The 18257-nt window shown below is 35.4% G+C and overlaps 1 protein-coding gene across 1 annotated transcript in view; it reads right to left on the reverse strand.

Annotated features, from left to right (window-relative positions):
• Window positions 1–6587: 6587 nt before the first annotated feature.
• LOC117339050 (RYamide receptor-like) overlaps window positions 6588–18257 on the reverse strand; it is an 86907-nt gene continuing 75237 nt past the window's right edge. Inside the window, exons 3-4 of the mRNA XM_033900419.1 lie at window positions 12690–12780; window positions 6588–8203 (exon numbers count right to left, since the gene is read on the reverse strand). Coding sequence (XP_033756310.1) covers window positions 7979–8203; window positions 12690–12780 — 316 coding nt within the window. The 3' untranslated portion in view covers window positions 6588–7978. The remainder of the gene's footprint in view (window positions 8204–12689; window positions 12781–18257) is intronic.

Genomic DNA, 18257 nt, shown 5'->3' on the forward strand with positions numbered 1-18257 from the left:
TATTTTTAGCACGAAAAGGTCGGCAATCTTTGCTTTCAATCACGCCACGTGTTTCTTTGGAAAACGATTGTTCGGCATCACTTTGTTTACAATGTGATAGACGAGATACCCCAACAACGTTTCGCTACAATAAACGAAAACGAAAGATATTTTCAAGAAAAAAGACCTTTTTGAACACCCGGAAAAATATTTCAGATGCAACAAAATTGTTGCGGTCATATTTAAGTTTCAAAATTCAGTCTGCTTGCCGACTTTGAAAACTTAATTAAGTTAACATACTTTGGACAGAAGCGTTGGGATTTTGAATATATTTATTTAAGTTAGTCATATTAGAAAACAGTTATTGCCTTTTGTGGGGGTGTACACGAGACTGTACTAACCTGGTTAATAGTTTGTTCATCTCGGCCTGCGGTTTTGATAAACAAACTCTTGATCAGGCTGGTATAGTATCGTGTACACATCCACAAAAGTCAATAATTGTATACTATTAACCTCTAATAAAAATACATCTTATCACAGATAACATCATTTCTGTTTTTAACATGAGTCAATATAAGATTCAACGGACCTGACAAAAAATTATATATACCGTTGTGACGTCATGAGGTATTTCCAAGAAAATAATTGATTCATTAGGACCAATGCGCGATAGTGTTACATACCAATCATATAATTACATCTATAAATAGAACCTTCTTATACAAACAGCTGATTTATCCTGTCCTTGCCAATAACCTCTATTGTACTATCATATGTATTATAAAGAAAAAAATGTGACTATTCCTTTGGCCGTTGATCGGATGATCAAAAAAATATACCCTTTAGATTAGCTGAAATTACTGACATTCTCAAATCCTTACAAACAAATAAAGCAGTTGGCAATGATAAAATAAGTCATCATATGTTAAAGAACACCGTTGTGTAACAGACTCTCGAGAAGAAAAATTAAATTATTTTATAAAATTAAAAATCACCTGGTTCCAAAGTACTTATCGTCACTATTACCTCTTCCTGTTTCAGAAAACTCTCAATACAATCTGCGTGATTCACACAACTTTTCTCTTCCAAACTTCCGTTTACAATTAACTAACTCCTCTTTCTTCCCATCCTCCATTCGACAGTGGAACCAACTTGATCTTGAAATCAGAAATAGTGTCTTATCCATCCTTTAAAAAATCTCTCACAAACAGTTCTGTGGTTCCAAATTATTATTCTTTCGGTGATAGAAAATTAAATATATTGCATGCTAGACTAAGAAACAAATCCAGCACACTTAACAATGACCTATATAGAGTAAATTTGATTAATTACCATCAGTGCCAATGTGGACATCCAATTGAAGATGCATATCACTTTTTCTTTGCGTGTAATAATTATGTGAACCAGATAATAGCATTGTTTCGTGATCTGAATGACTATATTCCACTAGATCTGCAGTTACTTTTACACGGAAGAAATGATTTATTGCAAGATGAAAATTTAAGAATTTGTCAAGTCACTCAGATATACATCGCTAACTCAAATAGATTCTGATTTCTCTCCTACACCCATTTTAGACTTATATTTCATGTATATATTTACATATGGTATGTTATGTTTTTGTGTATGTATACATAAGTATGTGTGTATATATATATTATCAATTGATTATACTTATTCTTTTCCGTTGCCGACAACAAAAGAGAAACGGATATTCAAGGAAGTAAGGAGTGAAAGGAGAACGAAACATTGGCATGGGAAGTGATGAACATTAGTACCAGCAGCAAGCTTTGGAAAGCGTTTTGTGTATACTTCTGTTGTCGGCATCGGATTAGCTCTTGTCTAAATTACTTGGGTGGATATATATAGATATATATCTCTCTCTCTCTCTCTCTCTCTCTCTCTCTCTCTCTCAATTTAAATATGTAAATATGTAAATATGCCATCTTGTTGTAATGATTATGTATAATTATATCGGGAAAGGGCTTTATATAAGTTGTATAACTTGTGCCCAATTCCTTTGTAAAGTTCAGTTACAAATAAAAATATGTTTAAATCAAAAAATAAATCAAAAAAATATATCGAGTTACCCCCCTTTATACCTGTTACAGATTTCTTCAAGTCATGACGTTTTTAAATCGTATAGATATGAATATCTCTTCACGCGCGTAGCTGTCTTTACGCAATTACGCAGTTACAATGTAGGTACCCATCTCTTTTTAACGATGGTCGATATCGGGCGGGCAAAATATTGTTACTATAGAAGTACGTTTTTCCAGCGAAAAATGTACGTACATATTGTGTGTCAAAATATTTACTGCTAGTAGTAGAAACATTTGTACACAAAAAGTGTACGTACAAATCCTGCGACAAAAACCTGTTTCACATTTTTGACACAAAAGTTGTACGTACATATTTTATGTAAAAAATTATCTACTACTTCTAAATATCCATTAACATCCGTTCCTTTCTTGGTTGATCGCCTTGTGGTCGTATGTTGACTGCATCAGATAAAAATATTTTTATTTTTCTAGTGATACCAAACTTAACATTTATTATGAGCCAATTTTTTCGGCATTGGTCAATGTAGCGGTAGATGCAAAATGCAGATATGCAGTTAAAAACGAAACAAAGTTAAGATTGAATGCAAGCTAAATAAGTGCATGCATATTTTCAAATGACACATTAATAAAATTATATTCCTGATTCAAATGCAGTCTTATTATCACCAAAAATGATTCAAAACTGATATATTTACCATTGCATGGCACTGCCACTATATAACCCTACCAATTCAGTTGCGAGTTCACTAGCTTATGAACTGCCAACTGAAATTTGAATTTGAAAATTTCAAAAAAAAAAATCGCACGACAAATAAAAAATCGCAGATGGTAAATATAAGCATTGAACGGCTTTCAGTTGGCATTCATAGTCAATAATGCGCTTCATGTTGAATTTGCCTCTGTCCAGTTGGCATTCATATTGACTATGAATGCCAACTGAAAGCTGTTCAATGCTTAAATAATGTTTTTTTCATGGTAAATACTTAAATGTGATTGGTCGAAAAATTCTTTTCATTCTTCTATGAAAGAAATTCCGAGAACGGCGCGAAAAATGTGACGTCACAATACGAAAATTGACGTTACGTATTGATTTGAGAAAAAGAATCCCATTTAAAACCAGTAAAATTGTACATAAAACATATTTTAAATTAGAAAATCATTTTCAAAAATCAATTATAAGCGTTGATGTCAATTTTTTTTAGTTTCATCGGGGTATGAAACAAATTTTGTTTGCAAACTTCTGTAAGATCCGCTACGCTACGCTACAGAAGTTTGCAAACAAAATTTGTTTCATACCCCGATGAAACTAAAAAAAAATGACATCAATGCTTAAATAATTTTGTTATCCGTGCTAAAACGCATTAGTTTGTTGATTTATTTCACCAGTAGTTTTATATTTTAACTACTAGCATTAAAACTATGCCGTTTATCTCTTTTAAAGATATTTCTTGTTTAAAGTTACCATCAGCGGGAGTAGGTGTAATGCTTGAGAGATGCTAGATAGGATTTAGATACCATGGGTCACCTGTGTTCGCACTTTTTCTCAGAAAATCAAGTTTAACCACCTGGCGTGTAGAGATTTATTTATAACATGTTAATTGGTTGCCGGGTGGCACAGTGGTAACACACTTGCATTTCACCTAGGCGGCCGGGGTACGATTTCCCGATCGGACGTGAAAAGGTATGGGGTCACCTGCCCGACCACGTGGGTTTTCCCCGGGTACTCCGGTTTCCTCCCACAGTAAGACCCCTCGCGAGCGGCCAACAAGCGTGATTAATATAAGTTAATATAGCTTGTTTCGCACTTGCTGTAAAATAAATAAAGTTTACAATTGGTTGTTGTCGGGGGTAAGTGTATGGGTCACTGAATATTCAGCAACACAGCCTCAATGTTTTAACTGTCCGTCCCTGATGGTACGTCACCCTTATATTACAAATGCCCTTTAGACCGAAGGCCCAATAGTCCGAAGGTCCGACAGTCCGAAAATAGGTTAATAGGTTGATATTGATACAGATTGTATAGTAATGTTGATACATAGTTTTATGTCAGCATAACTCGAAAATGTGTGGGTTTTTTTTTGTTTTTTGGGGGTTTTTTTTTTTTGCCTTATTTTTAAATATCAGAAATTAGTTTATTACATATTCAAATGGTTCATAGGAAACTTTCATAGTTAAAGACTTGGCGCGAAAAATCAATCCATTCCGGGAAATACTGATGGCCATAGTTTTATAATACACCTGATCGGCCGTTAATTTAACAATATCATGTTAATAACTGCTTCTGTAGCTCGACAACGCGAAAACGCGACATTCACATCACTCCTTAATTCAACGCGCCTCAAAAATGGCCCTAATCAAGATACAAGTTAAAAGAATGACAACTCTGTGTAGAGATGGGCTATCTTTTATCGAAGCGATGATAGAAAATGTGGTTGTTTTGCTTTAAAACAATACACGTTTAGACCTTAAGTCGAAAACGCGAGAATGCGAAAATGCGACGGCGAGGGAGCAAAAACGCGAGAATGCGAAAGAGCGAAAACGCGAGATTGCGAAAACTCGAACGAGCGAGGGCGGCCGTTAAGGTCTAATCTCGCGTTCTCGCACTCTCGACCTTAGGTCGAAAACGCGAGAATGCGAAAACTCGACGTCGAGAAAGCGAAATCGTGACGGCGAGAGTGCGAGATTAATCTCGCCTTTTCGCCGTCGCGTTTTCGCTCCCTCGCCGTCGCGTCTTCGCATTCTCGCATTTCGACCTAAGGTCGAGAGTGCGAGAACGCGAGATTTCATACTTGGCCCTAACGAGCCACCATACGTCAACTTTATGATTACAAGTGTTTGTAGCATACAATACAGGTTCTTTACTGCATGATAGCCTGCCGCTATGTATGCAACCTGTAAGGAACATCATAGGTGTAAGTAGCCTGCAAGTTGTGCGTCAATAAACCTTAAAGGTCTAAAGAGTATCGAAATTACCAATGACACGGCAGTGTTAATTCACACATCCTATATTGCCTGATAACCGCCTTTTACCAACACCTAGGTCTGTTTTAATTGGTGGAAGACATCTCTGTCAGCCAAAAGGACAATGGATGGTTCATTGATATCGGCGTTTCAGCTGCATTGGCAAATAGCTAGCTTTTGTGGCTGTGCGGTTGAGTGTCGTGTCTGTATACCAAAGTTAAGCAACGTCGAGCGTGGTCAGCTCTTGGATGGGTGACCGCTTCGTTGTTTCCCCGGTGCAACATGAATTATATTCTGCTGAAATGATTTAAAACCGTTGATATTGAAATTTTTAAACACGGTTTAGAGATCACTCGCCACCATTGTTAATGATATGCAGCTTTTTGGTCTATAAAGCGTATGTTACCTTCAATCTCATTGGCTGGAATTCCGGTAGAAAAACGTGACGGAGCAAATCAGTCAATCTCTATTGAAATTCTTATTAAGTGTAGCGTGTAGTGTAGTGAGAATCGGATGCTTCGTGGAATCAACTTTATATACGCAATATTCAGGTTTAAACATTTTTAAGATTAAGAAAAAAAATAGCACAATTTGTCGGATAGAAATGTTTGATACAATTTACAGCTATGGGGATGCTATTGGGTTGCACACGCTAACATATCAATCATGTACCGAATATAGTTCAATACCACTTCTAATACGTTATCACTTGTGTGTTTTAAGAAATATACGGTTAAAATTTGACGCAAAATATTGTCACCATATAATTTTTTTCGGCAATTTCTGTGTGAGACTTATGCATAACACTTTCTAAAGATGTAAGTATCTTGTTTCTGTTTTTATATAACCATGCTCTGTTGTCTTCGTTCTTGTCTCCGAATTTCAATGTGTTTGTCGTATTTTCACTATCTGCAGAACAACATTTTTTTATCTTGTTTAGCATTGCGTTAATATGCAAAATTCTGTATACGGTATATACTGATATATAGATTTTCTTGTTGAAATCTACTCTCGATAGGGTGCTGAATTTGTACATGTATTAATGTATTATCGGTTTCTTTGTGTTTTACACAGGAATGGTCCACTTTCAAATCCAAGGCTTTCCAGCCTTACACAGGAATGGTCCACTTTCAAATCCAAGGGTTTCCAGCCTTAACGCAGGAATGGTCCACTTTCAAATCCAAGGGTTTCCAGCCTTACACAGGAATGGTCTACTTTCAAATCCAATGGTTTCCAGCCTTAACGCAGGAATGGTCCACTTTAAAATCCAAGGGTTTCCAGCCTTAACGCAGGAATGGTTCACTTTCAAATCCAAGGGTTTCCAGCCTTAACGCAGGAATGGTCCACTTTCAAATCCAAGGGTTTCCAGCCTTACACAGGAACGGTCTACTTTCAAATCCAAGGGTTTCCAGCCTTAACGCAGGAATGGTCCACTTTCAAATCCAAGGGTTTCCAGCCTTACACAGGAACGGTCTACTTTCAAATCCAAGGGTTTCCAGCCTTAACGCAGGAATGGTCTACTGTCAAATCAGAGGGTTTCCAGCCTAACACATGAACGATCTTCTTTCAAATCAAAGGGTTTCAGCCTTTATTTTTGCTTCAGTTTCGTGTTCAGCATACACATATTATATATATATATATATATACATTCACAGTTATGCAGATCACCCATTCCATTAATGGAATGACCCTTTTCAGCTCTATACAATGTCCATGTTGCTGCCTGTACATCTATTAAACTATAATACTAAGCTAGCACTAATCTTCTTAATTATCCGTGCCTTCCTTTATCGTGTTCGTACCACTTGTACCGGCTCGATTCTGTTGTACTCATAATGGGACGCGCTGTACTGGCAGAACCGAACCGATTCTCGTGGATTGTTTTTTTAAACGAACTTTGATTTTTGTTAAAAACGAGATGGCAACTCTTTATTTGCGATGATACTTTGTGTATAATATATGTCAATGTTTGTTAGAACAATTTAGGTATTTTATTTTACATATGTTACGTTTTTAAAACAGGACTTTTTTTTATGTTTGAAGCGAGCGACGGCCGCCATTTTGGATTCTCACTAGAGATTCAATTGCATTCCATTTAACAATATTATGCATATTTGGTACAACTGGTACGACTCCGATAAAGGAACACACGCTATCATTCACCGGTAATATCGGCGTCAAATATTACTTGATAATCGACACAGAAGTCTTTATAAATTCTAAGTAATACATTGCAGAGATCCCGATCAAAACTTATCATCAACGTACTTTAAGTCATTTGAAAAAACTTAAAGATAAGCCAATAAAATCGGCAAGAGCGCATTGGTTAATTTAAATTCTTGACTAATATAAAAAAAAATCCATTTGGACATTTGGTGTTTTTCAAGAAGAACTAATATTGTAGAATAAATAAAGGAGCAATAACCTGATAGGTTTAAATGATTTGTGTATAAGTGTCTAGATTGTAACAACGAGGTTTTAAAACGGATAGGTAAATTGGCTATAACGCTGACTTTAAAAATAAAAAAAAATAAAATTACAAGTAACATTTTAAATGATAAATGCGATTTATTGAATAAAAATATATTCTGCAGAAAATTTTGCTGTATTATCTTTATCGGGTGACAAAACAAGGTCAGACCTACAGAACTACAGTAACGTAAGATGACAGGTGCGCACTATACCACAATTAATGTACAGTATATCATACTGCGGACTTGGTGGTCGTTGAAATCATTTCTGACAAAAATAGATCATATCCCGAAAAACAATTTACACGTTACTTTATAGATAATCTTAGAATGTAAAATAAAAGAATAAATAGATAAATAAAATGTTACAATTCCAACATTGGCTAAAGATTCCCGCTCAGCCTTTTAAACTCAACAGACACTATCTAACTGCCCAACGACGCATATTAATTCATATTCCCCTGAATCAAGTTAAAATCCGTCTCCAAGTTGCACATGCGCACATCACATCATGCTCTGTTCTGTCTCGTTTGTATGTGTAGGTCTCGTGTTTCTGCGTGATTTATGCAGTTTGCCGTTGAGTTGAAGAGTTTCCCGCCCATTCAGCATCACAGTACTTCCCCGGTTGATGGCACTGTCGTCGGAATACTCTCCAAGCTCACTCTCTTTTTCAGATCGGCGACAGGCACAAACGCGAAACAGCAGTCTGAACTCTCTCTTGAACTTCTCCTGTGAACACAAAAAATAAAAGTACGCTTTACACCTGGAATTGTCCTGTTAACCAAAACAAAACAGTAGACTTTACACGTGAACTTCTATAAACAACTTTTTCTTCTTTCCTCTTCGGCATAGCCGTATAATTTTCTTTTGGCCCCGGATATGACGCGACAGGTGGCGTTACTGGTCAAGATGAAGTATGTGATTGGTCAATGTAGCGGTAAATGCAACATGCAGGTACATGTATGCAATTAAAAACGAAACAAAGTTAAGATTAAATTCAAGCTGAATACGTGGATGCATATTTTCAAAAGACACATTAATAAAATCATATTCCTGATTCAAATGCAGTCTTATTATCACCAAATATGATTCAAACCGATATAATTCTGTTATCCGTACTGAAACGTATTAGTTGGTTAATTTAGTTCACCAGCAGATTTACATTATAATCACCAGCATTAAAACTATGCCGTTTATCTTTTTTAAAGATATTTCTTGCTTGTTTTTGCTTGTTTGTTTGTTGTTGTTTTTTTTTTTTTTTTTGTTTTTTTTTGTTTGTTTTTTTGTTTTTTTTTGTGCAATATATTCTTATCTCTAATTTGACTGGGTATTATTTATTCTGATGCTGATTTGTAATTTGACTGGCTGAAAGATATTCTAATTTGTTACTTGCTTGTGTGTTAAATAACTTGACCCGGATGTGATACATTATTGTATATCCTAGTTTGTAATTTGATTGATTGCAATGTATCCTAGTTTGTAATTTGATTAATTGCAATGTATCCTAGTTTGTAATTTGATTGGCTGAAATACATTCTCATTTGTAATTTGACTGGGTGTTACCTGTTTTATTTTGTTATTCCATTGGGTGTTATCTACTTTATAACCTGATTGGTATTATCTTTTCCATGCAAAATTTGTTACCTATACTGCATGATTGATCCTTAAAACTAGAATCCCACTGGAATGTCAATATGCTGGTGTCATTAGCATCAACATTCCTCAATTCTCATTTCACATAGCTGTGCCAGTTAAAAGGAAATTGACGCGGATGAAATGAACATTAATAAATTGACACACGTCTTACTACATATCTACCCTGTACCATCAAAGTAGTCATCAATGGGGTTTTCCTTTTAGTATGTACCAAATGGTGCCGCCCTGAGCCCCATTAGGAAATCGACACCAGGAAACGATATACTTATCGCAATTGATTCTTGTCCGTTACAAAAAAGAAATCTATTACAAATCCAGATTTCGTATTATCTAATAGATTACCAGTACATTCAAACTGCATCAATGGCGGGAAGACAATGAAATTGATTCATCACCTTCAATACGTCATGCCCCACTCTCTTGTCTAGGTCAAACAAATCCATTTTACGATTGCTTGTGAGCGTGACACATTTTCCATTTCATCGTCTCTTACTCTCACAGCTGTCAATTTCAGCAGAATTTAATCAATGGAAGCTTCTGAAAGACTCAGTGGGGATAGTAAGCCTGAACACGTGTGGGGTCGGGGACGTTTAAAAGCATTTCTTTCTCTGTACGTTATCATCATTTCTGCAATTACTGACACCGTTGTGATGTTATGATATGTAAGTTTAACGAGTAAACATAACGGAAACAGCGTCACCAGGCTTCTGTGGGGTTTGACTATATAAATCAGTGCTTTATCTCTACAAATGGAGTCTTTAAAATTCACCAAACGTAAAATTCATTTTTCTGTTAACGGTTTTTTGGGGTTTTTTTTCTTTTTTTTTTAGACTACATATTAATACCACCTCGAATGGCGTTTCCATTAAAATGTTAAGCAACTTACAACAATTATTCTCGAGGTATACATTATCTTTCAATCATTTCCATTTTAAACGGGATGAAATGTTGTCATTAGTAGAACGATTTGCAGTTTGAAATATCATCGCAGTATCTTATTTAAAAATCCGATTTCACTTCTCAAAACTGTTTTTAACTTTGATTACGATGAAGCATTTTCTTCAACTCCATGCATATCATAAGTCCACGAAATCAAATAGAAAGTTCTAAGAGGAAAAGAACATGTTACAAAAACCACGAAATTCGAGCCTCACCAAAATATTTGATTTTACAGTAAGTACATGTAGTAAAAATTGTATGCATACTCATAACTTTAACCATATACCGGTAGTTTTCTTAAAGACGACTGGCACAATCTATTTGAAATTCATCAACGAATTTACCTCCGGATTGAGTTATCCATTCCGACAATCTTTTTTCAAGTTTCCTGTCAAAAGTTTGAATGGCGTTTCGCAATTATTGCTTCTGTACCAATATCTTGGATTGTATTTCTTGGTCATCGTGAATTGTGGTCAAGGGAAGGGGTGAGTGCCGGTGTCCGGCAATGATTGACGTATTCAATTACCGATACTACCGGTCAATATCTCATAAACGGACATGTCAGATTTGAAGGCCAAACACGATAGAAAACGGCCGAGGTTGCTATCAATTTTCTTTGCCATCTTGTCGGAAGACATACTGTCACACAGGAGTTAAACAAGTTGTAAAGCGAGGTTAACATTTACATGTCAACCATATATTTGGCGAGTGGTGGATCTCCCTAGCTAACGTCTTGCACGTGCGGCTGTTCTAAAGAGCCATTGGAAGGAGTATGGAGTCGTTAAATCGTGTTATTAGCACATATGTAACGCCATGTGCACCAACTGCAATGATTGAGAGACGAAGTGTTTACTCATGCGGCAGACGACAGTCAACAGGGTGTTTATCTAGGCTTCGTTTTTGTAATCTGTTTCATACGAAAATAAAAACACAACATCGTCAAGGTTCGGCCATCCGGTTCATGTCACCGTTCTAAATCACCATAAAAGTGACACAGGTTTAGAACAAAGACAAGAATGAATGCTTTATAAAAGGGTTGGACTAAATGCAAACTGAGAGTTAGATAGCATTTGGAATATGTTCTGTTTTGAGAAAAATAAAAAAAATATATATGAATATATAAAGGGTTCCGCTATATTTTTTGTCGTTATTATTATATCTCAAAACAGAATAATTATTACAACTTAAGACGGAATGTAGTTATTTTCATAAATATTAATAAATATAAACCTCGCCTCAATGACTTCCGTAAGTTTACGCTCAAAAGAATTACTATTTTAATTTGGTTACCTAATTTAGAAAACTCAAGAGTGCAGCGGACACTAATTGCTAAAAACAAGTAATTTACCCAGATTTGTATAATCTTAGGAAGGTTCTTCGGTGCTTTTTTGCGAATCATTTTGAATTACTTTTAAACCCTCAAATCCCATTTTCGTCAAATTCGACTATTCCCGTAGTCTTAATGTTCGCCAATGATACCATCCTAAGTCTAAATGTTCAATTTAGAGTCTGATTTCTGCGAGGAGAAATCACAGAAGGCGCGCTCACACAGGAATTAGAATACCGCAAAGATCAGATGTACCATTGTATTAGTCTTAAGTTGTTGTTCACAGAGGAAGATCCAACACTTGTGATGTTGAGGCCCAAAAGATTAAATTTCAAAATTGTGTTGTTGTTTTTTTTTTTTTTTTTTTTCTGTTTTGAGTTTGTTTTTGTTTTGTTGTTGTTGTTGTTTTAAATGCTTTACATTGGTTTTACAAATGGGACCTTGGAATGGTAAATAACAAAAATTGCCCAATATTTAATTAATGCTTCAGAAAAATAAGACAGAGGATGATCAAATACGCTATTGGTGACCTTTTTGTACTTTTAACATCGCATTTTACGTACAAAATATAAAGGAGTAAGTTTTTATGTATGAATTCAATTATTAATTTATTAATTCATCTATTAAATCTGTGTAATTATTTTTCTTTATAATTTGTATTGTTTGTCACAACCAGAGAGAGAATTATTCTACAAATTCAATTTGCCGTATCAAACATAGCGATAAAGATGGAACCCACACTCAACCCAGAACAATTCTCGCACTAAACACAAAACAACTCCAGGAATACCAACGCTATCTACTCATAACTACGACTATGTTACTTAGGATTATTTATATGTCTCGCCCGACTAAATATTTAACTTATTGTTATTACTAATGAGTACACTCATTTAACCCCTCATTTGAAGTGCAAGTGATATGTAATGCATATCAAATTAACATTTAAAGTTTTCACTACCCGAGCAACGCTGTTATTGCATAGGTTTAATAGCATTTAAATGCTCACCAGTACCCTAAAGACAGTATTTCCTATATTTACAGTTGATCTCACTTGGGAAATTCCCGCCTTTTTTACACCTGACATACTACGTCATTATTATTTTCCCCCCTTTTTTTAGGAAATTGTTTATCTTATTTTCAAATCTCAAGACCCTACTCTTTGGTATATAGCAGTTGCCCATTCCATACGTTATTTTCTCAGGAGAATAGCTACGAATGTTTGAATCGCATTTTCTTTTTGATGTTTGCTGAGTCACATGCAGTTTTGTGTGACCTGATATACATACTTACATTAAGGAGGCCGTAGATGAATGGGTTGTAGCAGGAATTGGACATAGCTAACCAGTTGGAACAAAACCATATAATGTTGATGTACTTGTATCTGGAAAAGAAATATAAACAATGAAATATCTCCAAAAGTATCGAATAGATTTAGAACTTGATTTCACCATGCAATCGCGTGATGTCTGTGTTTGTGCTGTGAATGTACATTTTTTGGCGTAATAAAATTTTAGCGCAAAACCGAATTAAAACAGGGCAATTAAATTATAAATTAGCGCGCCGACATTGCTTTACATAGCAAACAACGTATAGAAACTTTCATTCGAAAAATAATAATTTAACGGAATGAACCCAACTCGAAAATGGCTAAAATAAGATTTCCGCTAAAACATGTAAGTTTGCAGTATTAACATTTCTTTTTGCTTTAGTAATAAAATTTAATGCAAATCTTTCATGTTTAATGTAAAATGTTGTTGCTGGATGGATCCCTTTATTTTACCATGTATTGTGTTGGTAAATGTTTTCGGGTTCTTTTTAACAAATAATTGTGCTTTTTCTGTTAACATTGTGAAAAACCCTGCAACAAATGGTTAATAAACTACTGCTACTGCATATGATTTGGAAGAAGAAGAAGAAGAAGAAGAAGAAGAAGAAGACCGAATGCTTGCTATGATTTCTTCCGCTGAATCATGTATTACAGTTTGTAGGTAATTTATATATATATATATATTACATTCGTTTCCCTATAACCAAGCCTCTTGCGAGTTCAAATGTAAACTTTATGACAATTCTATAAATTTTCAGACTCCGGGACCACCCAAAACTCGGAACAATGAAAACAAAACCTATCAGGTCAACAAATCCTCACTTTCACGGTACACAACTTTGTAGTATCACATTCTAGATTTGACAATGATTATTGCTTACTTGTATTTAACACAATAAAGATTTCAGATATGTCGTTTTATATACACAAGAGGTTTAAATAAAAACCGAAGAAAATGTAATAAATCTTAACCGTATGCATTACTTCCCGACAAGTTATTGCACTTTCTGATACATGTACATCTTGTAGTGATAAATGATGGATTGACGGAATGGCAAATCGACGAATCTGTACTTTACGTTCCGTACACCACAGGCGATGGTTAGACAGGACAGCCGAATGCATCAATCAATCCATACTCAAAGCGCATGGAATGGGCAAACTTGTGACCAGGAGACACGTGATTAAGTGTGAAAAAACCGTACCATCAATTCACAAGGGAGAACCCTCGTTGTGCTTTTGACAATCAATGGTCATTAGTCAGGAAAACATCTTTCCGACATCGTTAGAATTCCCAGTCGTTACCGCTAAGAACAGACCCGCAGAATAAAGTATGAAGGTGTAATTGCTTGCATAGATAGCTAGATCTTTTGTAGACTTTTTCAGATATGTCATTTTAGTTTGCGGCGAAAAGGGGGGCTTTTTATGTTCTTTATGTATATCATTGGATATTATCTTCATTAGAAACTGATCATAATAAAGCTGTAAATGAAATAAATTCCATCTCAATCACATTATGTATAGTATCACCAGGATATTAAATCTCTCTTTCTCGTCTTTTATTTCGCTGGATGTTCAAAAGCAATCAGCGATTTTTATCATTGTCGATTTTATCTCGTAAATCACTGTAATACGATATCTCGGCTTTATCGCCTTCACAGGAACTCAATTTCAATAACCATTCCGTAGATTTACTTGAAGCCCAACGTCTATTTCTGATTTCAATGACAACATTAAAAGTCCAGTATTAATAATTAAAAAAAAAAATGTTTTAAAAGCCGGGAGTATCGGCATGGTCTCCGGTTGTGTATGTATTCCCTGAGGTCAAAGGTCACAGATAAATATTTCATAACGGGCGACATTCTATTTTTCTGTCACCCAAATTATATTCATATCGACTGTATACTACCATTTGACGGGCGACATGAAATATTTATCCGTCACCCAAATTGTATTCATATCGACCGTATACTACCATTTGGTAACAGTTCAATGCTTAAGTATACTTGTTTCTGTTTTAAGCAATTGAAATAGAATAAATCGGAGAGAAACATTTAATTTTCTCAATAGTGTTGAAATCAGTGTGCATACCGCCAGCTCAATCTTAACCTTTGACTTGCACAGCTCTACAGCACTTTAACAAATTAACTAGCGATGATCCAGAACTAACTAACCAGACAAGACACACGTTACAGAAAGCCATTAGCAGTGCTACAAGAGAACGTCAGAGAATCCGGATTTGAAATATCTGGTAGTAAGGTTCCTTCATTATAGCTATTTTGTTTCGTGTAAGCGTGGCATAAAACAAGTAGAAAACGTCTCAGTTGTCCCTGTAGCGTTGTTTCAGCCTTTACCTCCCAGATACCTTTTTCTTAACAGTGAGAGATGGCCACCTAAGGGATAGCTGGCATCCAGAATCTGCTTATAAAATTCCCCATAATCCTAACACTGAAGTATTTGACATTAACCAGGATGGCAAATGGCCATCAAAGCAACATCTTCGTCGGCGAAAGTATCAACACAAACATACGGGAACGATGAGCTATCAGAATATTCAGACACAAAACAGGAGACGTTCTGGTGCACTTGAACCCTTCCACTGGGACACAAGAGGTTTCTGAGGTTTCTGGGTAGTCTCATCTGTTTGTGTATTTAATACATATATATACAAGACAAATAGACTGTGCTTTTTTTGACGCTTTGAAATAATATCAAGGGGTCATTTACGAATTCGTATAGCACATGCGATATCGCCTTTCATATCATAGACCTTTCACCATGAAATGGTTATCTTTTTTTTTTGTTCTGTCATTTTACAAGAAGCGTCAATTTTAGTATAAATTGAGAGTTAAAGTAGAGCCAAACAAAATCAAACTGCTTTATATAACTGTTTTGAAATTGTAGGCCTCGACCGTTATGCTAGGGGCCTAAAGTGTTAATAAAAACCTATGTTTGAAGGATTATTGATTGCCAATTTGTCGTGAAGTGAGAAACCTTAGTTTTTAAGATCTGAGACCACTCCAAAGAAAGTAAAACCCAGACTCAAACATTTCCTAAGTCTTTTCGGCTAGCTGTTCAAACGACAACAGTAGCAGCTGGCAGACTAATATCCATGTTTGGAGACACTGATGATTTCAGCTCTGACCTCAGTAATCGCAATGGCTAATAGAGGGCATTTAAGCTGATTTAAATACCGCGAGGGACCGATCTATATATTGATTCATATGTAGTCGTTAGAGGATCGTAACCTACATATGTACGTTAACATTACCGATGGCACAGTTTCGAATGATTTATAAATTATTTGCCTACCGAACTTGTATCAAATACTGATGACTTATTATCCTTAACCCCTTCAAGGCATTAACGGTATGCATATTTTAACTGGCTTTCTACTTCATGCTTCAGCCTATTTATTTTAGATGAATAGACATCAGTCTTTTTTATTTGGGGTTGTCTGACATTGGTTGAGAAAGTTGTGAAAACAGTCTTATGATTATATATAGCTAGACAACGGCCATTTTATTTTGGGTGGGCCGACAATAATGGCGAAAGTTGTGAAAACAGCTAAGTCAAATTGAGCACTGCAAGAACTCACTATTGTATTTACTCAATATAGAATTATTAATAATTAAAATATAAAATAGTTTTACAGAAATGCATTATTGTGCTAAGAAAAAAATGAATTGGCTGAAAACATTTAAAAATAACAAAGGCCATTTGAATCTCTTCCTGAATTTCTAAGTATGAAGATGCTGTTGTTATTTTTTACAATAGGCAACACGTTGTTAATTCTTTTTATCTAATACAAGGCCCACTTCAACAATATTCAGTGTTATATGTATGACGAATAAGTATGTTGATTACACTCTAGAAATGTTATGCCATATTTATGTAATTGTGATATACCTTTACTTATATATATATATTGTTTCATGCTTTATACCTTTGTAATAGTTCGACTAGAGAAAAGGCTTGATTGCCCGTGATGTCACTATTATGCCTAATCTGACATCTTTCATCTTGAAGTAAGACAACATTTCTTGATTAAGTAGACTATTGTAATAATCGTCAAGTCTCAAACTTAGTTTTAAATGATATATTTTATTTTTCAAGTTATTTGTTACAAAAATACTTTTTTACAGACTATTGACACCAATTAAGGTACTGTCACAAATGCTTAGTTATGCCTTGATAATCATAACATATGAGAACCATGGTTTATAAAGAAGGCAATACAAACATCAAATTTTGGTTTGTATGATAATGTCTGCCGGGATGGATAGCATCCCTTTTTGAAATTCCAACACTAATCGTTATTATTATCAGGGCTGGCCGTCCAACTTATAAGACACTATTGAGTGGTCTATAATAGGATTCAATAGAGAACATCGCTGGTAAATCCTTCAAATCCTTCAAATCCTTCAAATTATCAGACATGTTAAAACTGATATGATTGTGGCATGTATGTGTAGTGTTGTCTTGTACAAGATAGGAACTCTCCTGTGTGAGTTATGACTTCGGCATGCCACCAATCAAATTGTACAGAGGTGCTCTCACAGCGCTTCAATCGAGTTTCTATTTTTTTTATAAGCGTAACTTCTGTTTCAAAAATAATAATGATAGACATACACAAAAGATATTTCAATCCAACAGGGAGATCTTTGATCTAATTTAAAATCGACGTAAGGCTATCAACTAAAAGATTTTCAATCGAACGTCTGACGTTTGAGTTCAGTTCGTAAAGGTTATCTCTCGTGTGAGCGCTAATACATATGCTTATGTATTTAGGGGCCATGTTGATCTGTGACAATAGGAAAATGACAGAACAAAGTGATGGAATGAAAAGGAGAAATACAATTTCTTTACGTGATAAAAAGAAGAAAAAACAACAATTTGTGTTGTATTATTTAATCTTCAAAATAGGTTGGGTTTTTTTGTTCCTCCAAAATCTAATGTTAATCGTGTTGGATCACTGAAAGAAAGGATGTATGATTTCCTTTATGGCGAAATTGTTAATTAGGAAAAGCATAGTAATTTCCCGCAAAAATGGCAGTTGGCGGTGCAAAGATCACTGGTGTCAGTTTCTATGCCGATCATTTCATTATTTCCTGACCGTGATGGGAGAGTTAACATATGAGAAATACTAAGATGTATGAGACAGGTGTGAGGAGACATGTGAGATCAACGATCTGCCCAACAGGTGTGGAGACGTATTGCAGATCCTCTACCTAACAGGTGTGAGAGACGTGTGACAGATCATCTACCTTATAGGTGTGAGGAGACGTGATACAGATCCTCTACCTTACAGGTGTGAGGAGACGTCAGACAGATCAACCTTACATGTGTGAGGAGACGTGAGATAGATCATCTACCTTACAGGTGTGAGGAGACGTGAGATAGATCACCTACCTTACAAGTGTGAGGAGACGTGAGACAGATCATCTACCTTACATGTGTGAGGAGACGTGAGATAGATCATCTACCTTACATGTGTGAGGAGATGTGAGACAGATCATCTACCTTACAGG

Source organism: Pecten maximus, chromosome 1 (assembly GCF_902652985.1).
Source record: "Pecten maximus chromosome 1, xPecMax1.1, whole genome shotgun sequence".
Classification (NCBI taxonomy): Eukaryota; Metazoa; Mollusca; class Bivalvia; order Pectinida; family Pectinidae; genus Pecten; species Pecten maximus.